Source organism: Stegostoma tigrinum, chromosome 23 (genome assembly GCF_030684315.1).
Source record: "Stegostoma tigrinum isolate sSteTig4 chromosome 23, sSteTig4.hap1, whole genome shotgun sequence".
Classification (NCBI taxonomy): Eukaryota; Metazoa; Chordata; class Chondrichthyes; order Orectolobiformes; family Stegostomatidae; genus Stegostoma; species Stegostoma tigrinum.
In genome coordinates, this window is record NC_081376.1 from 49,089,166 (window position 1) to 49,111,669 (window position 22,504).

At 39.2% G+C, this 22,504-nt stretch overlaps 1 protein-coding gene and 1 long non-coding RNA gene across 4 annotated transcripts; one reads left to right on the forward strand and one right to left on the reverse strand.

Annotated features, from left to right (window-relative positions):
• Positions 1 to 623: 623 nt before the first annotated feature.
• On the reverse strand, positions 624 to 16,911 carry LOC125462572 (lipid droplet assembly factor 1-like). Of its 3 annotated transcripts, none has more exons than XM_048552744.2 (5): positions 16,789 to 16,911; positions 10,147 to 10,301; positions 5,805 to 5,973; positions 4,223 to 4,361; positions 624 to 1,084 (listed from the first exon to the last, which is right to left on the reverse strand). In XM_048552744.2, the coding sequence occupies exons 2-5, from the start codon at positions 10,261 to 10,263 to the stop codon at positions 994 to 996; spliced, it is 516 nt and encodes a 171-aa protein (XP_048408701.1). In that variant the 5' UTR covers positions 10,264 to 10,301; positions 16,789 to 16,911; the 3' UTR covers positions 624 to 993. The 3 variants fall into 3 exon arrangements, with proteins under 3 accessions (XP_048408701.1, XP_048408700.1, XP_048408699.1); XM_048552743.2 differs by lacking the exon at positions 16,789 to 16,911 and adding an exon at positions 15,793 to 16,499; XM_048552742.2 differs by lacking the exon at positions 16,789 to 16,911 and adding an exon at positions 16,169 to 16,498.
• Positions 15,698 to 22,485, forward strand: LOC132210914 (uncharacterized). Its single transcript, XR_009447153.1, has 2 exons — positions 15,698 to 16,422; positions 21,058 to 22,485. It is a non-coding gene; the product is annotated as an uncharacterized LOC132210914 (long non-coding RNA).
• Positions 22,486 to 22,504: the final 19 nt, after the last annotated feature.

Consider the following 22,504-nt stretch of genomic DNA (forward strand, 5'->3'; position numbering starts at 1 on the left):
TCTCTGTAGATTCAATAATTTAATGACAGATTAGGCAAGCATTAGTTGCAACAGGTCTTGCTTTGTATGCATTAATCCTCATTCGCAACACTATCCGCCCTCTCAACTTTGTTCTTTCATTGTCGATGAGTCAAAATCCTGGACTTCCCTCCCCATTGGCATTGTGGGTCAACCTACCAGAAGGTGGACTGCAGCAGTTCAAGAAGGCAGCTCACCACCACCTTCTCAAGGACAGGCAATAAATGCTTGCCCAGCCAGCGATACCCACGTCCCACAAGATGAATAAAAAAACTTAGACTTTCCATACTACTTGTTTAACAGTGTCTTCAAACTGTTAACTGCCACACAGAAACTGTCATTCTCTCTAGTCCAGACTTCTTAAGTTGTAACGGAACAGCCCACTTTGCTCCATTTAGTGCAATCCAAATGGTAAATATTTACTAAACAATTGTATTTTTAACAGAGGTAGTAGAAACTGCCAATGCTGGAGAATCTGAGATGACAAACCACGGAGCTGGATGAATACAGCAGGCCAAGCAGCATCAGAGGAGCAGAAAAGTTGATGTTTCAGGACCCTTCTGGTCTCTTTCAAAAAGTATAAAATAAGCAATGGATCAAAAGTATTTGTTACTGCTTTAAGTATCTGTTTTATTAATATATTGAGGATATTACAATCACTTAGAATGCTTCAGTATAACTCCAATCATTGCTGATACAGATACAATGTATATTCTTTGTGTATCTAATGACCAGGTTTCCATGTTATACAGTAATTATAGTAAAATACATAGGTTAAAGTGTACAAAAGTTCTCATTCAGAATGACATTATACAAACGAAAATGCTGAAAAATTAGGAAGGTGAACATCTGCTGATGAGAAAAGTGTAACAGGTATTGAAAGCAAAAACTAACTTTTCATGAAAGGAGATTAGTGCAAATAGAGTCGTTTTACATAAATACAACTTAATAGAAACTACAGGAATATTTTGCAATCTAATCCTTCTTCAGGGTAGATTTGGATTCAGTCTCATCTGGACATGAAATTGCTGAATAGCTGACAGCTTCTTCTTCTTTATTTGGAGTGCTTAGAGAAAGATAATAGCATTAGTAACAGTCTGTATTATTTAATCCAAATACATCTGCTGAGTTAATAAATACAGCTAAAATTACAATTGGGAAAAGAAAAAAATGTAATGCTTTTGACAAGTGCTGAACAAGTGCATAATTCCCCATGATGCAAACACACTAGAATCTATTCCATAATCAAAAGACTAGACAATGCAAATACCAGAAATTTGAAATGGAAACACTGGTTGGGATTTTGTTGAGCCAGTGGGGGTGACCAAACAGGTAGATGAGAGTAAACCAGTTGATGTGATGTATATGGATTTCAGCAAGGCGTTCGATAAGGTTCCCCACAATAGGCTATTGTACAAAATGCGGAGGAATGGAATTGTGGGAAATATAACAGTTTGGATCAGAAATTGGGTTGCTGAAAGAAGACAGAGGGTGGTAGTTGATGGGAAATGTTCATCCTGGAGACCAGTTACTAGTGGTGTACCGCAAGGGTCAGTGTTGGGTCCACTGCTGTTTGTCATTTTTATAAATGACCTGGATGAGGGCGTAGAAGGATGGGTTAGTAAATTTGCAGATGACACTAAGGTCGGTGGAGTTGTGGATAGTGACGAAGGATGCTGTAGGTTGCAGAGAGACATAGATAAGCTGCAGAGCTGGGCTGAGAGGTGGCAAATGGAGTTTAATGCAGACAAGTGTGAGGGGATGCACTTTGGTAGGAGTAACCGGAAGGCAAAGTACAGGGCTAATGGTAAGATTCTTAGTAGTGTAGATGAGCAGAGAGATCTCTGTGTCCATGTACACAGATCCTTGAAAGTTGCCACCCAGGTTGACAGGGCTGTTAAGAAGGCATACTATGTTTTAGCTTTTACTAATAGAGGGATCGAGTTCCGGAATCAAGAGGTTATGGTGAAGCTGTACAAAACTCTGGTGCGGCGCACTTGGAGTGTTGCGTACAGTTCTGGTCACCGCATTATAAGAAGGATGTGGAAGCTTTGGAAAGGGTGCAGAGGAGATTTACTAGGATATTGCCTGGTATGGAGGGAAGATCTTATGAGGAAAGGCTGTGGGACTTGAGGCTGTTTTCATTAGAGAGAAGAAGGTTGAGAGGTGACTTAATTGAAACATATAAAATAATCAGAGGGTTAGATAGGGTGGATAGAGAGAGCCTTTTTCCTAGGATGGTGACAGCGAGCACGAGTGGGCATAGCTTTAAATTGAGGAATGAAAGATATAGGACAGATGTCAGAGGTAGTTTCTTTACTCAGAGAGTAGTAAGGGAATGGAACGCTTTGCCTGCAACGGTAGTAGATTCGCCAACTTTAGGTACATCTAAGTTGTCATTGGATAAGCATATGGACGTACATGGAATAGTGTAGGTTAGACGGGCTTGAGATCAGTATGACATGTTGGCACAACATCGAGGACCGAAGGGCCTGTACTATGCTGTAATGTTCTATGTCTCACCCACACGTTGCTGAATGTTGCGGAACCACACCAGTTCTGTGGGGTGGTCTGCGTGAATCAAGGGCTCTGTGCCATATCATTAGCCACTGTTGGTCTTCCCCACCAGTGAGTTCCCAAGAGGCAGAAGACTTGCCCAGCAAAAGCCATCAGCCAATCCAAAATTGGCAGCTCCTCATGCTGCCTACACAAGCCTGAGCTGTGGGAGCTCACAGCCCTATACCTAGGATCATGGAGGAACAGCAGGTACTCTCGGCAATGAAGGCAGGTGAGGGTCATGAGGCATGGGCTTTTAGCAATCCAACCCCCAATCTTAAGGCCAGTCCTTCAATTGGACACGAAGTAAGAGACCATAAGAGACCATTTTCCACAATGATAACACCCACCCAGCACCCACCATCAAGAGCTAGCTGGTAAATCTGGCTGGTTTCACTGCAGGGCTTTTTGAGGGCACTGGAGACGTATGCAGTTTCCATTTAGTCTCTAAACTGCACTTGGTTCAGGGAAAGGGACAAAGGCAAGTGAATGGAAGTATGTATTTTAAAATGTAAATAAAAAGGTCAAATTGAACATCTTACAAGTTTGACAAGCTGCAAAGGCTTGAATTTAGAAAGCTGAAGGGTGATTTTCAGGATATTAAGGGGAATACACAGATTAGATACACAGAAACTATTTCTGCTGCTTAAGCGTCTAGGACAAGGGTGCATAATCTAAGTTAAATTAGAAAACATGTCTAGATAAAAGGTGGTTAAAGTTTGAAACATTCCTTCACAAATAACAACTGATGCTGTATAAAGTGATTAATTTTATAGCTGAAAGTGAGAGATATTTGGCTTAATGAAAACAGGACAAAGGTGAGCATGTAGAGTTAGGCAAATCAGCTCTGGTCTCACTGAATGGAGATAGGACAAGATGGCCTACTCCTGACCCTGTGGTCTTGTTTCATGCCATATATTACCAATAATTTCCATATATTTACCTATAGCTTCCAGATTGACTGGTTTGTCATGACAGACTGAAGTTAAAACTGGAAATGGGTTTGACCCAAATCATTCCCCCAATGGATTGGTTGACAATTCCATTTTGTGGTAAACTTCACATTCTCCCCAAATCTCAGACAGAGGGACGTTGTCTAAACTTCTTGGGGATGGGCCTGGTTTTGTGGCATTAGTTCCAAATGGATGATGGTGAAATTTTATATGTTGCAATGCTTGCTTTCTTATTGATGCTAAATCTCCTTAGTGGCCAAAAAAGCAACATCGTTAGGATTGGATTCAATTCCATTCCTTAAGTTCAAGCTTCTGTCAAAAATAGTGCTAAATTTCATACACATTTAGCACATTATACTGACACAAATTTTCTCATGAATAGACAGCAGAAGGAATTCCACCACCTGAGTGAATTGTGCTCTTAAAATGCCAATAAATAGCATTTTAAAGTGTTTAAAATTAAACAAATTTAATGTTCCATGTTTGAGTACATGTTGGTAGATATTAATTACATAGCATTAGCAGATACTAGATTTAGCATCTATAAGAAACACATTTTTACAAATATCCTTCCATACAGGCTTAGAATATTTAATTACATTTAAAATTAAAGTAGCTCAAAAAGTTGACAAAACTAACACATTAAATTTCCTAAAGATTAAACAGAATTTAAATATTTAATGAAATGTCCATACCTTAAATTATGATAATAATTCATTGTTGTGGAGAAGGTAAAAAAGCAGATAGCCAGAAAAGAAGTGATGATCAGGGATATGAGAATTAACCCACATAAAAAACAGAGCAGGACAACACCACCTATCGACAGCATCAGACCTGGTAGAGAATGGAATAAGAAAGTCCTAAGTTATACAGAAAGCTGAATGCTTTACACAGATGCCATGTCAATACAGGAGACCTGATGACTAAACTTATGTTGCTATACTTTTCAACTCTTTTGTAGATAGGTGAACTCTCAATCTGGATATTGCTTTTGGTAAAATATTTATTTTTACTATGTCAGAGAGATGTACATTATTTTTCTTCTAAAGAAAATATCTTGATAAAGACAAAAACATAAATTACACTATGCAGAATTAAACAACTGACTAATAAAAAATGAAAATAACCTAGAATGTATAGGAAGCTGTTCGGATGCTAACGTGGCTAGACCGTGTACACATTGCATTAGAAAGGTCATTGTAATTGTTTTAGTAATCTGTACAGTAAGTACAGGTTTCTCATTACAGTTCAATATTACAGGTTTCATTTAAGCCTGGAAAATAATCTAATGGGTATTATGTTGGATTTTCTGTCACTCCAATTCAAATCGTTCAATTTTTGAAATCTTCCTTCAAATGCACGGTCCTACAGACAGAAGACCCATGCATATGGCTAAATAGGTTGGGACTTTTCTTCACTGAGGCACAGGAGGTTAAGAGGTGGCCTAATAGAATTTTATAAAATAATGAGGGTTATAGATAAAGTGAATGGCAGGTGTCATTTCCTAGGGTGGGAAATTTCAAGGCTACGGGGCATATTTTTAAGATGAGAGGAGAAAGATTTAAAACAAACATGATGGTTTTTTTAACACAGAGAGTGGTTCATGTATGGAATGAACTTCCAGAAGAAGTGGTGGATGCGAGTACAGTTACAACATTTAAAAATCCTTTAGCTAAGTTCATGAATAAGAAATGTTTGGAGGGCTAAGGGCCAAGTGCAGGCAAGTGGGACTAGTTTAGATTGGGAGTATTGTAGACATGGACTCGTTGGACCGAAAGGTGTGTTTCTGTGCTGTCTGACTCTATATCAAAACACATGTGAAATTGTTGTTGAGGTGACAAACTTTAGGAAACTCCTGTGTACTATTCTTCACTAAAACTAGTGTGCTCAATGGGCTGAAATGAGAGCGATCAGAATGAGTGGCTCTCCTACTACGGGATTTTTAAAATCTGTTACACAGATGATGTGCATTTACTTGGTTCAGAGCCCATCTTCCATGGCCTCAAACAAGACAAACAATACTCTCTACATTCAACTAAATGACTAATCAGATTATCCTAATACTTTTGTTTTCATTTTTAAGCAATTTTTACAAGGGAATAAAAACAGAAGGGCCTAGAAAATTTGAGCATATCCATTCTTATATTTGGAAATTATACTACAGCCATCCATGCACAATTACCCACTGTCACTCCAACTTTAGTAATAAAAACAATTATGAGATGGTAGGTTTTAATGATTCATTTAGATAAATAAACCTCTTGTGGAATTCAGTACCTTCCATCACAATGAAACCAATGCAAGCCAAGAGGGATGTGATCACTGCAAAGATCAGGAATAAACCAACTGGCACAGCTGCCATTATGGTAAAAATCAGCAACAGTAATGCAAGGAAAGGGTGGTCATCCAGGTACTGACCCACAGAGGTGCTCATGAAAGCTGCAACCTGCAAAACCAACAGATTAACAGAGATTAAGACATGAAATCATTCTTTATAAGGCTTAGATCACAGAATTTCAGTTCACCAAGGGAAAGCAATTGTATGATTAGTTCTCAATTTAAGGTGATACATTTCACAAACTACCCGCAGTAGACATTTAAAATTCTCATACTCATTCTTGCCATGATGGAGAACATATGCTCCATCAGCTAATGTACACTGAGATCTTTTTGTCCTATTTTTAATGACCATACCTTATTGTCTAGCTCTAAACTGTGGAATTTCAACCCTAAAACCTTCTGAAATCCTATTTCAGATCAATTTATCTTCAACTCCCTTTATGTAGATACACAGAACATAACAGCAATCTTTACTTACGTGAAGAGACAAAAACCACACACAATATTCCACATCTTGTCTCACCAAGACCTTGTCCAGCTGGAGGAAAACTTTCTTCGTTCTGCACTGAAACCTTTCACCTAATGGTTCACAGCAGTGAGAACCACACCCCAAAACCAATGAGCTGTCTGGTAGTTTTGTTTCTAGTTTTATTTTGTCACAGCTTAGCAGGTGCCTTAATTTAGTAAGCAGATCGCACTAAAATTTTAGATCATTTTAAGTATTTTGAAATTATGTGCAATTTAAAAGAAAGCCATGTATTCAGTAATAGTCTCAGTTCATGAATAAGTTAGTCCAATGGCCTAGTCCAGCTGTGACAGAGCCTTTACGACTTATAAATCACAAACGTGATTTGATCTTCCACTACTTAGGTTGTATGGAGTAGTGGAACGTGCAACATTGATTGACTAATTTTAATATGTATGGATACAATTTATGAAACTTCTGTAAAACACCCATTTTATGTTTAGTTAAAAAAAAATTCAATCTTGGTTTCAGTTCAAAGCTCTAACAAAATGCACAACTAGGTAGGGATGGAGCCTATGAGTTCTTGGTAAATTAAGGCTGTGAACACAGCTACTCTTAGTTAGACTGACTGTAAACTGAACTTGATGCATTCTCCAGCTTAATCAGGATTCCAAATCAGGATTCACCTAATATCCAATGGTGAGATGTCCAGTCTCAAATATCAAACAAGAGTTTAACGTTATTCAATTTAACTGTTTTTTTCAATCCAAAACTGCGGGGTTGTTCTTTTCATAGATTACATATTCATGTACACATCCAATAAACCTCTAGCCAAAAGTCAGTCCTAATCAGAAAACATCAACCAACAGAGATATACTAAAAGGTTGGAAGCACCCCAGAGCCAGATGTGATTAGTTAGATTTGATGGAAGTGTTCAAAAATTATCAGCAGTTTTGGCAGAGTAGGGAAAAACACTTCCCCTTGATATACCAATCTAGAAGGAGTCGGACACACATTTAAGATAATTGGCAAAAGAAACAATGGAGACACGAGAGGAAACTTCTTCACAGAGAGTGGTTAGAATCTGGAATGTGGTGTCTGAGAGTGTGGTGGAAGTAGGTTCCATCAAGGCAAAAGGAAGTGGATGATAATCTCAAAAGGAAAAATGTGTAGGGTGTCATGGAGAATATGGGGGCAGGCACTAGGTAAAATGCTGAATCAAGGTGGGTCAAATGGTCCTCTCCCATGTTGTGACCATTGTGTTTCTGAGGATTTTTCAGTTAATTGACTCAGTTCATTAGAATTTTGATTTCCTAGCCAACAAATTAAACAAACAGGTAATTGTGAACAAAATAGTGAATTGTGAATGTATTATCTGTTTCATGATTTTGACTGGCTGATTTCTTAGTTTAATTCCAGCTGAATGAGAAACTTTAAAGGTATATAATTACAAAATATATTCATCAACTTTATTTACATTCATATGTATTGTATACACATGTGCGCGTACACACACACACACACACACACACACACACACACACACTTTCTCTGGCAGCTTGTTCCATATATGCACCACTTTCTGCATGAAAAAAAACTGTCCTTTAGGTCCCTTTTAAATCTTTCCCCTCTCACCCTAGACCTACGCCCTTGAGTTTTGGACTCCCCCCATCCTGGGGGCGAATACCTTGGCCATCTGTGTGCATCACGATTTTATAAACCTCTGTAAGGTCACCCCTCAGCCTCCAAAGCTCCAGGGAAAATAACCCCAGCCTATTCAGTCTGTTCCTTTAGTTCAAACCCTCCAACCCTGGAAAATCCTCGTAAATCTTTTCTGAACCTTTTCAAGTTGCACAACATCCTTCCTGTAGTGGGGAAACCAAAACTGAACACTGTATTCCAAAAGCAGCCTACCCAATGTCCTTTATAGTTGCAACATGGCCTCCCAACACCTACACCCAATGCACTGACCAATAAAGGCAAGCATACCAAATGCCTTCTCCACTACACTGTCTACCTGTGACTCCACTTTCAAGGAACAATGAACCTGCACCTCACCATTAAATGGGATTATAACAAGACCCTTTTGTAGTAGGTTTCTGACTTATAGAAGCACAGTGGTGCCAAATTAGACTATTACAGAATAATTCTGTGTGATTTATTAATTAGGGATTAATAATTTATTCAAGCTACGCTCATTTTAAGAATGGCATGTAACAAAGAAACAAAGAAACCCACAGCACAGGAACAGGCCCTTCGGCCCTCCAAGCCTGCGCCGATCAAGATCCTCTGTCTAACCTGTCATCTATTTTCTAACGGTCTGTGTCATTTGCTTCCTGCCCATCCATGTACCTGTCCAAATATATCTTAAAAGACGCTAACGTGTCTGCGTAACTATGCAAAGCTGAACAGATGTAGTAGTTACTTAAAAAATGGCAAGCTGCAGCTTGTTCAAAACACATTTTCACTCAGATAGTACCTAGCTATACAAAAATACATCAGAGACAGTAAGAACTGCAGATGCTAGATTCAGAGATAACACAGTGTGGAACTGCATTCCTCCAGCTCCACACTGTTTTACAAAAAAAACATGTTGGCATGTAAGTTGTATGTTTTAGTTCAGCCGGTTTCTAGTCAAGTAAACATGGATCACCAACTGGAGTTCTGGATTAGTGAACAATACTTGGAAAAATGTATTTTCTTAGTTCAAAAACTTTTTTCTCTGCATAGAAATATTCATATATTATTACATGTTATTGATGCCAAAGGCAATATTTTTCTTTCATTCAACTACCCAATACCATAGAATTGGCATCTGTGCAATAACTGTGGGGTGTTATCAGATGATATGTTATGAGCTGCCTCCTTAAATACAAGGTAAAATGGAGCAGTGGAGAGGAGTAAAAGAAATCATATGAAGACAAGTCCAGGGATAGCTCCTCAAGTCAAAACCTAGTGAAAGCAAGGAAGAAACTAGTAACACCTAGATACAAAGAAGACGGCAGCTCTTCGTATCATGTGCAAATTCCTGGGTTCTTGCAGGCAATCAGACCAGGAAAGGAGACCCAAACAGATGCTGCTAAGCCAGGTAGAAGTTAAGAAGTGCTTTTGCATTAACCACCAAGTGGAGGGCTGGCGGGAATGGAATCTGTGTCCAAGGGAAAATAGATTGTGAGGAGTTAAAAAAAAACGGAACTACTGGAAGATACCATGCAACAAGAAAGCAATTCAATTATGCTCACAGGGTTGAGAGAAGGATGCTTTGTTTAAAAGGAAAATTCACCTTGGTAAAGCATGAAGAGATTGTATTTGAGCTGTGAGGAGTTCAAGACTTTAAATTCAAGACTGCACGTTGTCAGTGAGTATGGTGCAATGTATAGATGCATTCAAGCCCACAGAATAATAATTATATAGATGCTGAATGGGGTTTTGGTTCTGTTGCAAAATGACAGGGGCATACATTTTCCATGGTTTAGTGCATTCTTTGCCTACTAACAAAAAATGTTGCAGGTCTGGGAACATTTAGGCAGACAAAAACAGAATTAGCATTTCAAGCCTGGTATGATGCTTCAGAACTATTTTGATTTTAGCCTGACTGTTAAAGTACCAGCCTTAAAAACTATGAAAATTTTTGTTGTGTGATCCTGAATCAGTCACTGGGGAAATGATACATCTTTTAAAAAAATATTGGTCTCTAGAGGATCATATAAATATTAAGAAAATTTTGTTATTGTTAAGTACCCCGCAAGACCCTTTACTTAATAATTCTGCTTAGACCAGAAGTGATAATGACATATATGTGGGATATCATACCTTTGAGTTGCCGTTGATTGTATGCATCATTGCATTAAATCGATTTTGAAGGTCTTGCATTTCTCTTGCTAATGGTAGCCCTTCAGAGTTTGACATTTTACTCGGTTTTTCATTCATTTCCAGCAAGGTGGACCCTCAGCGACAGGAGATACAATCTGTACAAGAAAGGAATTTTTAAAAAGCAAATAATGATCTTGTTTCTTAAGATCACAATTAAACTGAGCGGGATTATGGTGACTTGAAATGCTGGTGCTGGAGAAAACATGAAGATAGTTAAAACAAACTGATATTCTTAAATATTGTTAAATGGGAATTTCAGGTAATTATTTTCTAATGTCTAATAACATCAAAACTGTGAAGCTTTTAAAATAAGACAATCTATTTACAAAAACAGACATTGATTAGGCCAGACATGTTCTAACCGTCCAAATGACTAACTCTCTCCCATACTCTACACAAACATGTCATTAGTTGCTTTCACAGATTTTATCTCTGATGTTATGATATCTCTTCTGGTCATTCAGGAGCACTGTGTTCCACCTACTGAAGAAAAACAAGGATCCTTTGTCATCACAATAAAATGATGATCGCAGCCAAGCCTCCCTTTCATTTATACTTCAGGAAAGAATTCAAGATTTGATGAGGAACTGTCTAGAGACTTCCTGACACTAAAGGTATCGGGGCTGTATAAATTTGCAGAGCAGAGAAGCATAAAGCAAAAGTAATGTGGTTATTATGAGAGATTTCAATAGACTGGGAGAAGCAGAAGAACTGAACTGGTAAAGGTGGCAAAATCTCTACAATTCTACAGAAGATTTTTTCTGGCCACAAACATTTCAGAACATACCAGAGAACAAGCAAGAATAGATTTTATGATGAGCAACAAATCAGAAATTGTTAACTATCTCACAGTAAGGGAACGTATTGTGAATAGTGATTATAATTTGCCTGGAGTTGATACAAGATTTGAGCACAAGAAAATCACTCGTAAGACAAGTGAAAATTTGAAAAGCTAAACAGTAAATTCACCACTGTAAACTGGTTTGAATGGTTAAATCCACAAACAAAACGGAAGTACTCAAAGTAATATTTGTTTCAGTGCAAATGTTGTATGTATCTGTCAAAGGCAAAAGCTCTAGTAAAGCAAACAAAACAAACAAAAAGGATTGAAAAGGAAGAAGAGACCCACACAAGCCAGCATTAAAGTCTAGTCCCTGCATGAAGGTCTCAGCCCAGTTTTCCAGCATACCCCGAATCCAGGAGTAGTTAATTGAACTGTGATGAACTTTTATTTTAGTTTCCTCTTATTTTTGACTTCTGTCACTAACTTAGTTGCCATGGTATGGCAATTTAAAAAACTTTTCACTTTTTTTGTGTAAATACGCATGACAATAAATTGCTACTCCATTCTAATCCAAAATGCAAAGATTTAGTGGACCAAAAAGTCCAAGTGAGAAGAGAAAATTCTAAAAGGAATACGATTAGTGCTGGGACTACAACTGTCAAATTCAAGAAAGTCAAAGCAGAATATTTTCTTAATAGTGAGGAACTGAGCAAGAGCAAAGGGTGTTGGTGCATTGGCATAGAAAAACATCAACAACATTTGTGGAATGCTGGCCTTTATCACAAATTGAACACAAATGACAGGAATTGATGCTGCAACGGTATAAAGACTTGGAACCCATTAAGAGTATCATGTTCAATTTTGGGCATGGTACCTTGGGAATAATGTAGTGCCCTGGAGGGTAATGGTGCAGCTTCAGCAAAATTATTCAGGTCTTAAAGAGTTAAAGTGAATCTCTTGAGACAAATGGAGATAAATATGCCCTAGCTTTAGGAGTGATCTAATTGAATAGAAATTTATTTACAGAACTTTCTCAAACCTCAGAACATTTCTTAATTTTCAAATTATACAATTTCAGCACTTATAATACCTGGAGGCTTATTCCACATTAAAATTGAAAGAGTATGGATTACCAATCACATAAAAGAAAACATTACTTTCTTTTTGTTTTGAATAGCGCAACTCACAGATAACAAATAGTTACTCATCCCAAACTTGGAAAATTAGAAAATTGAAACAGATCCTTCGATCCAACTAGGCCACGCTGATCATGATCTCAAACTAAACCAGTCCCCCTGGATACATTTGGCTCATGTCCCTCCAAACCTTTCCCATTCATGTACTTGTCCAAATGCCTTTCAAATGTTGTAACTGTACCTGAATCCACCACTTTCTCTGGCAGTTCATTTTGCACACCAACCACTCTTATTATAAAAAAGTTGCCACTCATATCCTTTTTATATCTTTCTCCTCTCACATTAAAAATATGCCTCCTAGTTTTGAACTCTTCCCCCCACAGATCTCATGAAAGAGACAGTAGTCAGTTTTCAACCATGTATCCATCACATTTTTTTCTTAGCTGACTGAATAACCTGTTCTTAAGTGTCATAATTTTAAGAAATGGATGTTGGTATTGTTGCAAACATTTTCTTTTACTAGGGTGAAAATCAGGAAAGACAGTATCCAGAACCAAGTCAATACTTGTACTTTAAGGATAGAAGTCTGTCATTCTTACCTGATCTGGCTTACATGTGGTTCATTACTGACAGCAATGGCTTGATGTTTAACTGCCCTCCTGGCAATTAGAGTTGGGCACTAATACTAGCATGGTCAGCAACATATACTGATGTTGCTGCTGTCTTTCCCAGCTTCCTCAAATTCCTGAGTAACCGATCCTTTGCTTCTCTGATCTAGCTTAAACTTTGGGTGTATATTGTTGTGCCTGTGTTTTATAGTCATAGAGTCATACAGCAAGGAAACAGGCCCTTTGGTCTAACCAGTCCATGCCAACCATAATCCCAAACTAAACTAGTCCCACTTGTCTGCGTTTGGCCCACATCTCTCAAAACCTTTCCTATTCATGCACTTATACAAATGTCTTATAAATGTTGTAACTGTACCTGAATCTACCATATCCTCTGGCAGTTCATTCCAAATAAGAAACACACTCAGTGTGAAAAAATTGCTCCCCAGTTCCTTTTAAATCTTTCTCCTCTCACCTTATCAATATGTTCCCTAGTTTTGAAATTACAACTCCCCCCACCCCAAGGGGAAAGATCTTTGCTATTCACCTTATCTATGCCGTTCATGATTTTATAAACCTCTATATGGTCACCCCTCAACCTCAATCTCCTGTGAAAAAGGTTCCAGCCTATCCCTATAACTCAAACCTTCAAGTCCTGGCAACATCCTGGTAAACCTTTTCTGAACCCTCTCTAATTTAATAATATCCTTTCTACAGCTGGGCAAGTGGAACTATACACAGTATTCCAAAAGTGGCCTTAACAACATCCTGTACAACCTCAATATGGCATCCCAAATCCTAGTTTGAGAACATGATCAGCGTGGACTAGTTGGATCGAAGGGTCTGTTTCTAGGCTGTATGACTCTATGACATCCAAGGTTCTGTTTTGAGATCCCCTGTAATCAACGATCATGGTTTGAATCAAGAATCATGTGCTGCATTTATGTTGACACAACAGCATGCATTTAAAAAACATCTATAAAGTAAAAAAAATCAGGAACAAGTGCTATAAAAAATATAAAATCATGGGGGAATAAGGCTAGGAAGGATGGCTGAATTCTTTAGCTTATAAATTGGTTTTGAGAAGATTTTAGAAAGGTGTAAGGGTAAGGGGAAGTAAACACTAAATCTTACATATGCAGTCCATAACCATTCCAGCTCATGTGCACCCCCAGCATGCAAAGGTATGACATCTTTTTCACCTTAAGACTGCAATTGTTCCAATTTTCTGACCTGAAATGTGAACTTTACAAAAAAATCCTGATTTCTTGTAATATATTTTCAACAGATACCAACTACTTCCTGTGAGCAATACTGGTTGCTATGCATTACTATAAAATCTGGAAAATTACCGAACTCAAGTCATTGTTTCGAATTAGCTGTCAGAAAGGCTTAATTATTTAGCCTGCCCTGGTTCTGCCTTTGTATGTGATAAGATTTTCTATTTCAGTACAGCAGAGATGATATATGTGTGTGGGATGTTGGGGAGGGTGAGGGCAGAGATTTGTGAAAACTATTTATAATCATGAGGGAGAGCTTGAACATGCCCTGCTGATACAGTGGCAATATTAATGAGAAACTTTTAAATGGAAATAACATCTAAAATGGGTCTTAAAGATTTCAAGTGAGGAAATCTGAATATTTCCTTACACATCCTGTTCCAATACTGCAAGATTGTCCAGGAAAAGGAAACAAATTGGTTTGTGCGCATATCCACCCCAACCAGAGGGTACCAGAATGCATATGTACCAATAAGGAATAAAAGTAGGCTATTTATCGAGTCATAGTATCATGCAGCATCGAAACAGACCCTTCGGTCCAGCTGGTCCACGCCAACTAGCTCTCCCAAACTAAACTACTCAAATTTGCCTGCATTTGGCTCACAATCCTCTAAACCCTTCTTATTCATGTGCCCGTCCAAATGTCTTTTAAATGTTGTAACTGTACCTGAATCTACCTCTTCCTCTGGCAGATCATTCCCACTGTGTGAAAAAATTGCCTTTCAGGTCCTTTTAAATAATTCCTCTCTCACCGAAGGGTCCCAACCTGAAATGCCAGCTTTCCTGTTCCTCTCATGCTGCCTGGCCTGCTGCGTTCCTCCAGCTCTACGCTGTTTTATCTCTGATTCCAGTGTCTGCAGTTCTTGCTATCTTAAAAATATGCCTTCTAGTTTTGAACACCCCTACCATAAAGAAAAGACCTTTGCTATTCACCTTATCTATGACCCTCATGATTTTATAAACCTCTATATGGTCACTCCTTAGCTTCCTATGATCCAATGTGAAAGTCCCAGCTTATTCAACCTATCCTTATAACTCAAATCCTCCAGTCTTAGTAACATACTTGTAAGTTTGTTTTTGTATCCTTTTCCAATGTAATAATATCCTTCTTATTAGCAGGGCTACCAGAATCGTACGTAGTACTCCAAAAGTGGCCTCACCAATGTCCTGTACAACCATAACATGATGTCCCAATTTCTATACTCAATACTCTGACCAATGAAGGCAAGCGTCCCAAATAACTTCTTCACCAACCTGTCTAAATGTCACACCCCTTTCAAGGAGCTATGTACTTGAACCTGTAAGCCTTTCCAGTGTTCGACAACACTCTCCAGGCCCTACCATTAACTTGGCCCTTTCAGCCTGCTCCACCATTCCATAAGATTAAGGCTGATCTGATTTTAACCTCAACTCCAGATTCTTGCAGACCCCGATAATCTTTCATTCCCTTGGTCATCAAGTATCCAGCTACCGCCTCCTCAAACAACATGTAAAGATTCTGGGATAACAAAACGTGAGGCTGGATGAACACAGCAGGCCAAGCAGCATCTCAGGAGCACAAAAGCAGACGTTTCGGGCCTAGACCCTTCATCAGAAACTCCTTTTGGATAAAAGTAATTTCAGAGACTCTCACTCATTTCACCTCCACCAACCCCCCCCCCCCCCCAACCCCGTCCATTTTAAATGAGTGATCTGTTATTTTTAAACCGTGACCCCTAGTTCTAGATTCTCCCACAAGAAGAAATCGTCCACCAGGTCAAGTTCTCTCAGGATCTTACATCTTAGAAATCATCTTTGACTCTTCTAAACTCCAAGGCCTTGTTGTTTCCGTCAACTCCCATTGGTCCGCTGCAGATTTTAAACAGGAAATCCCTGGATCCCCGGACAATTTGTCATCAATCTCCCCGAGACCAAGACATCTCCTCGGGAGCTGGATGCATCCTCCACGCCGGGGCCCCGCATAGCAACTGGAGGAGGGGCGCGTAGCAACGGGAGGAAGGGGCCTCGCTTAGCAACGGGAGGTAAACCCCTTCCTCCCTTAGCAACCGGCTCCGGGACCGGACGATGGCGGTGGTCGGTGCCGGGAACAGACAGCGCTGAAGCCCGAAGGAGTCACTCAGATCCTTGGCCTCATAACGTCGACATTTAACCCACCTTCTTCCTCCTTCGGGGTCGCTGAGGCCTAGCTATTCCCCATCCCCACCTCCCGGCCGCCTCGAGCTGTGGTCTGTGGGGGGAGGAACAGTCCGCTCTGAGTCCCCTCCGCGTATTTCACTTTGACACAAACCGACGGAGAAACCAAAAATAAAAATGCATCCCGAGCCCCGGAAGCTGAGGTGTCGATGTTCCGGATTCCGAGGGCCGGACGAATGTGTTCTGCTGTTTAAGAGAGCTCGCAGTACAGCAGGGTAATGTCAGAAATATTGTTAATATATTTTCCATTCTGTTTGATCCTTGATGTGCTGTGTCCTTCTTTAAAATGGAGGAGACACTTTTTCTCTGATGACACTGCGGCTCAAGGCATTATTTGCTTAGGGAATTCTCATTTTCTTCATTCTCCCCTCATTTTCCTCTCACTCATTCTCCCCCTACCACCCATTTGAGAATTCTACTCCCATTTGGTTTAACTTCCTCGCACTGTCGCTCCCATTTCTCCCAATTTTCTCTTTGTACATTAGAATTCTCACCCATTTCCCCTATTTTCATTCCATTTGCGAATTAATTTCTATTTATTTCCAATTTCCTCTCACTTATGGATTTCTACTTCGCATTACCTCCAAACACTGAGGGAGACGGCAACATTGTCTGTCGGCTGCCATGTGGCCCCAAGGTGAACTTGGCAACAGACACCGAATCCAGTGATCCACACAGAGGTAACAAGAACCTGCACCACAGGATTGGTCTTAAGCTGGCAGCAAAAGTGCACCATCTGAAATTACCCCAGGCCTAATCGTTTTGTTACATGTTCATGATCCTGTGCCGATGGAAAATATTTGATTACAGCCTCATAAAATCTGTCCCCAATGGAAGATGATTGAAACTAACGTATAAAGACAAAGTCTTTGAAAAATTTGCATTTATACAACATCTTATCACATTTATCAAGATACGTTTTGAAGCACTTCACACATAGTAAATTACTTCAAGTAAAATAAAAGTTTGCAATCCAGACACTTAGACAAGTACTGCCACTGTTTTTCTTTGATTAAAGCTGTACAACTTTTAAAAGTTTGTTTTCTGGGAGTCAATTGTGAAAAAATAGTTCCTTGTTCCAGAGATTGCTCTCTCGCCACCCCCTTTGAATAATGGGCACTGTTCTCTTGTTCTTTCTTGGCCTGAAACTAAAAGAAACATAGCCCTATTAGATAGCAAGAACTGCAGATGTTGGAGTCAGAGATAACAAAGTGTGGAGCTGGAGGAACAGGAAAGCTGACATTTTGGTTCGGGACCCTTCTGAAGAAGGGTGCCAACCCGAAACGTCAGTTTTCCTGCTCCTCTGATGCTGCCTAGCCTGCTGTGTTCCTCCAGCTCCATGCTTGGTTATCTATAGCCCTATTAGATATTGGAATTACCATGAGTCATTACTTTGCATCTTTAGTCACCGCATGACAGACATTGCTGCAATGCAGCTGACCTGTGCTACATATCGGGCACCTACTAACACATCCCTTATGGAGCCATGTACACCTGTCCCTAACAGCAACAGAACGGGAGGAAAGATCCACAATTGTCATGTTGCATTTTATCTACTTGATTGGAGATTGAAATTGCATTTTCTCAATTTTCATGTACTCCCACCACACTTAACCTCTCTGTTCAGAAATAATCAGAAGTGCTTTAAACCGAATAAGAATATTACTACAGCAAATTGGGTCTGTTTCACTATTAGGCAAAACTGACTTGGTGGTGGTATTCTCTTCTCTGAGGCAAAAGGTTCAAATTCAACTCAAAACACTTGAAAGACTAATCTATGCTGACACATCAATGTACTACTGAGAGTATGTTGTGCAATTGAAGATTCTATCTTTTGAAAAATACTGAGGCACCCTCTGTCCATCTCAGGTGGACTTTAGATTTCTCAGGGAAAAGACAAGATCATAATAGTGTCCTAGCCAATATATATTCCTCCACCAGCATCTGAAATTAATAATTGTACTTTTTTTCCTTGCTATTAGTGGAATATTTCTGTGCACAAATCAGCTGCCATGTTTCCCCATGTTGCTGTATTGACTAACTTCAAAAGTACTTAATTGGCGGTAAAACACTTACTGCATCCTAGGATTGTGCAAGATGCTATATTATTGCAAGTTTTTCGAATTGAATTTGTGGATTTTTTTTGTTGCGTCAGGGGAAAAGAAAGCTGATTTGAAAACACTTAATACTACTGTTTGGAATCAATAAACTAAATAATTTCTAAAATTATTGAATCATAATCAAATATGTGATTATATACTTAGAAATTCTTTGGAGCTAGGATTCATTCTGCCTGAGTCCAGTGAAAGACATTTACTATACTCTTGCAAAAACAACTTGAGCATGTGTTTTAATGAAGAATGACTCCAATGAAAAGAGAGAGAACTATCAAAGAGAAAGCATTCTAAACTCACAACCCACAACAAATGTAATTAGTACTCCATTGCCTTCAATTGCAATGAAACAATACTACAAAGGAATATTATGAACTGTTAGGTACAGTTTTTACCACAACCTAATTAATATCAGTATGTTTCACTGTAAACATGGTTAGAGCATGCACATTTTTTATCTCACTCATGTGTTGCATGGACCTTAGCCTGTGGGTTGTAAATTGTATACTGCAGATCATAATGATTTTATTGCAAATAATTAAATTATGGCTGTTGTGCACAACCAAATATCCATTTGAAAGATATGTATAATACAGGTGTAATTCGTGTTGCTGTAGTTTGATTTTGGGTTCACCAATGCACAAAGTGTGCAATGGGGCTTAACACCACACAGACCAGCACCATGTCAAATGACAGCTTAAAATATAACAGTTCACTAATGGAAAGGGAAGGAAACTGCCATCCTCACCTCATCTGGCCTACATGTGACTCCTGACCCACAGCCATGTGGTTGAGTCTGAACTGCCCTCTGGGTAATTAGGGATAGGCAATAAATACTGCCTAGCCAGCGATGCTGCCATCCCAGTAATGAATTTTTAAAAAGTGGCTTGAGGAAACTGGCATGCAGCATTTCTGCTAAATAACTGCAGCATTCTCAGTAGCTAAAATCACAGTGCGGGGATTTATAAGAGTATTAGACTCATAACCAGAATTCTAACTGTTGAAATTGATTTTATTGCAAATTTGTCTAAGCAGTGTTGAAAAGTGTGGATGCTTACAAATAAAGCATAGTATGGGAAAGGTGCCAGTGTAGTTGGACTCAAGGAAAATTATGTCATGTTTTATAAAATGGGCTAACTACTAGGAAAATTGTGTCATGTTTTATAAAATGGTCTAACTAGCAGTAAAAAGCCAAGACCTTGAGGCTGGCTGTAAGAATTGCTTGTGTATGTAAAAACTCATGATTGCAATGTCAAGGTCCCTCTAAGAAATAGTATCTTGTAGCTTTGAGGTAAAAGACAGTCATACACAGTTGATGTGACAACATTATGTAATGTGTGATACCATACCATTATGTGTCAGGAAAGTGGGCCCTCACATAGGACTGAAGGTAACTGAGATGGGGAAGGGATTGATTGGATAAATGCCAAAGTAAAGGGGATCCTGCCTTTGTTTCTATGAAGCAGAGAAAACTAGAAAATAAAGAGAGAGACAAGGGAGAGGAAAAAAGTGGGAAACATAAGAAAAAGTTAAAGACTGGAAGTTGAATGAAGTGAAGTAATTGTGTATTTCTCATTCAGTACATGAATTTTGAATTATTGCTGTAGCCTAAGTGAAAACTAATAATCTTTGTTCTGATTTTATCTAATTTCCAGAATGATTGTTTTCAGAACTTAAACTTTTCAGGTCCACAACTTCCCCTCTCCAACTGAAAATAGGGATTGAATAAAGGCCCAGAATTGGAGTACAGATATATCTTGGGAGGGTTGTAGTGCTGGAAGAGATTATGGTGGACCAAGGTTTAGAAGGATTTGTGAAATTGAAAATTGTGAATTCAAGGCATTGCTGGACAGTAGGCGTTGTAGATTAGGGAGCTCAATGGTGATCGGTGAACAGGACTTGATGCATCAGGAAATGAACAGCAGAGTTTTGGATGATCTCAAGTTTATGGAGAATAGAACATGGAGGGGTTGACCTGGAGCTTGTTGGAATTACTTAAGTATAGTGGAAACAAAGACATGGATGAGAGTTTCAGCAGCGGATAGGTTGAGGTAGGGTGGACTTAGGGTGACAGTGTGGAGATGTATGTGGTGGTCTTATTGATGGTGTGGAATGTGGCCAGAAATCACAACACATCAGTTTTGTGATTGAATATTCTACCTCAGACAATTATATAGAGCGATAGAATCTCTTGTGAGGAAGTTTGTTACAGGCACTGACAATAATAGGTGTGTTCTTACCAGTATTTTGTTGGGAGGAGATGTCTGCCATCCAATACTGAATATAGGACAGATAGCCCAACCATTCAGAAACAGTGAAGGGATGATGAGGCTGGGTCAAGTGATATTGGCATGCACACGGAAGTAGACCCTTGTTTACTGAAGGACTGCATATCAATGAGAAATGACAGGGGACCAAGCATAGATTTTTCAGAGTCACAAAATGTGATGAGGAAGAAACAGGTGGAGAAACTATTCCAGGTGAATTTCTGGTTATGATTGGATAGGTAAGAACAGATCTTGACTGTTGTCCAGCCTCCCTCAGCTGGACAACAGTGGGGGAAAGTAGTGTAATCGACCACGTCAAAGCTGCAGATGGCTAGAGAAAAACAAGGACCTTTGTCGTGGTAGCATTGGGTGTCGTTTGTAATATCAAAAAGAATTTGGTTTCTGTGACAGTGAATTTTCATTGATTACATTATGTATTTTTCCTTAAAATAACTCACTAATAACTCAGACAACAAGCAAAATGAACGTCATTTACAAAATACCTTGCAAGAACTGTGACAAACACTACATTGGACAAACAGGCAGAAAGCGAGCCACCAGGATGCATGAACATCAACTAGCCACAAAAAGACATGACCCACTATCACTAGTATCCTTACATGCAGATGAGGAAGGACACCACTTTGATGGGGACAACACATCCATCCTAGGACAAGCCAAACAGAGACACGCACAAGAATTCCTAGAAGCATAGCATTCCAACCGGAACTCCATCAACAAACACATTGATTTGGAGCCCATCTACCACCCTCTGAGAAAAACAACAGGAAATGACACCATCAACACAGGAAATGACATCACCAACCCAAGGAAACCTAAACAGATAAATAGAAAGCGGGACATAACACCAGCGCTTCACCCACTGGGTGGCCCACTGATGATGGTAATGAAAGGTCTGAAAACGAACCTTCCAGCTCAGCGAGCAAACTTACATCCAGAACCTCAACCTGAGCTACAAATCTTCTCAAAACTTGCTATAACTAACTAAAGTTCCTTCAACAGCAGCTTCCAAACCCAGCACTTGAGAGACAAGGGCAGGAGATATGCTGGAACACTACCACCTGCAACTTTCCCTCCAAGTTGAAGCTGCACACTGTCCTGACTTGGAAATATATTGCTGTTCCTTCAGTGTCACCGGGTCAAAATCCTGAAACTTCCTCTCTAACAGTGCTGAAAATGTCCCTACACCCAAGGACTGCAGCAGTTCAAGAAGGCACTTTGCCACAACCTTCTACAGTAAATGCTGGCTTAGCCAATGACACTCACCCCATGAATGAATAAAATAAGCTTAAAAACTTGTCACATGATACACCTGTATAATTGTCTTATATGATGAATTTTGTGCAGATCATTACTGAATTGTTGTATTTTAAATAATACAATTCTCTGTTCTTAATTTATCGCCTACATCTATGCCAATATGAGCATCTACATATATAACTGTAGTTTTCCTGGACATGTGTGGCTTAACTGCTGTAAGTTCTTTGGGATAGCGCCTCTCAACCGAGGGTGTGGTTTGTTGGGGAGGGGGTTGGGTGGTAGCGTAGGGACAATTTTGTAGACATTTTCCAGGTTGTTCGCAATATGAGGTGGATAAGGAAGTAACTCTCACACTGGACTCTGAGCTGGAATGTATCGCCACCCATTGTAATGGCAATTTAATTTAATTTTAATAAGTTCCTTTCGTAAAGTTTCCGTTAGTTTGATTTTATAACAGTGCCTCACCAGAGCATCCCTAAACCGATATTTGTTTCTTTATCAAATGTGTAGACAGACTCTACAATGACCAGGAGGCATATCCATCTCATTGATAGCTGTAAGAAAGAAAATGCCTATTTTTTGAAACGTATTAATAAAATACTTGGCATACAACACATTCATATTGTGTGTATACT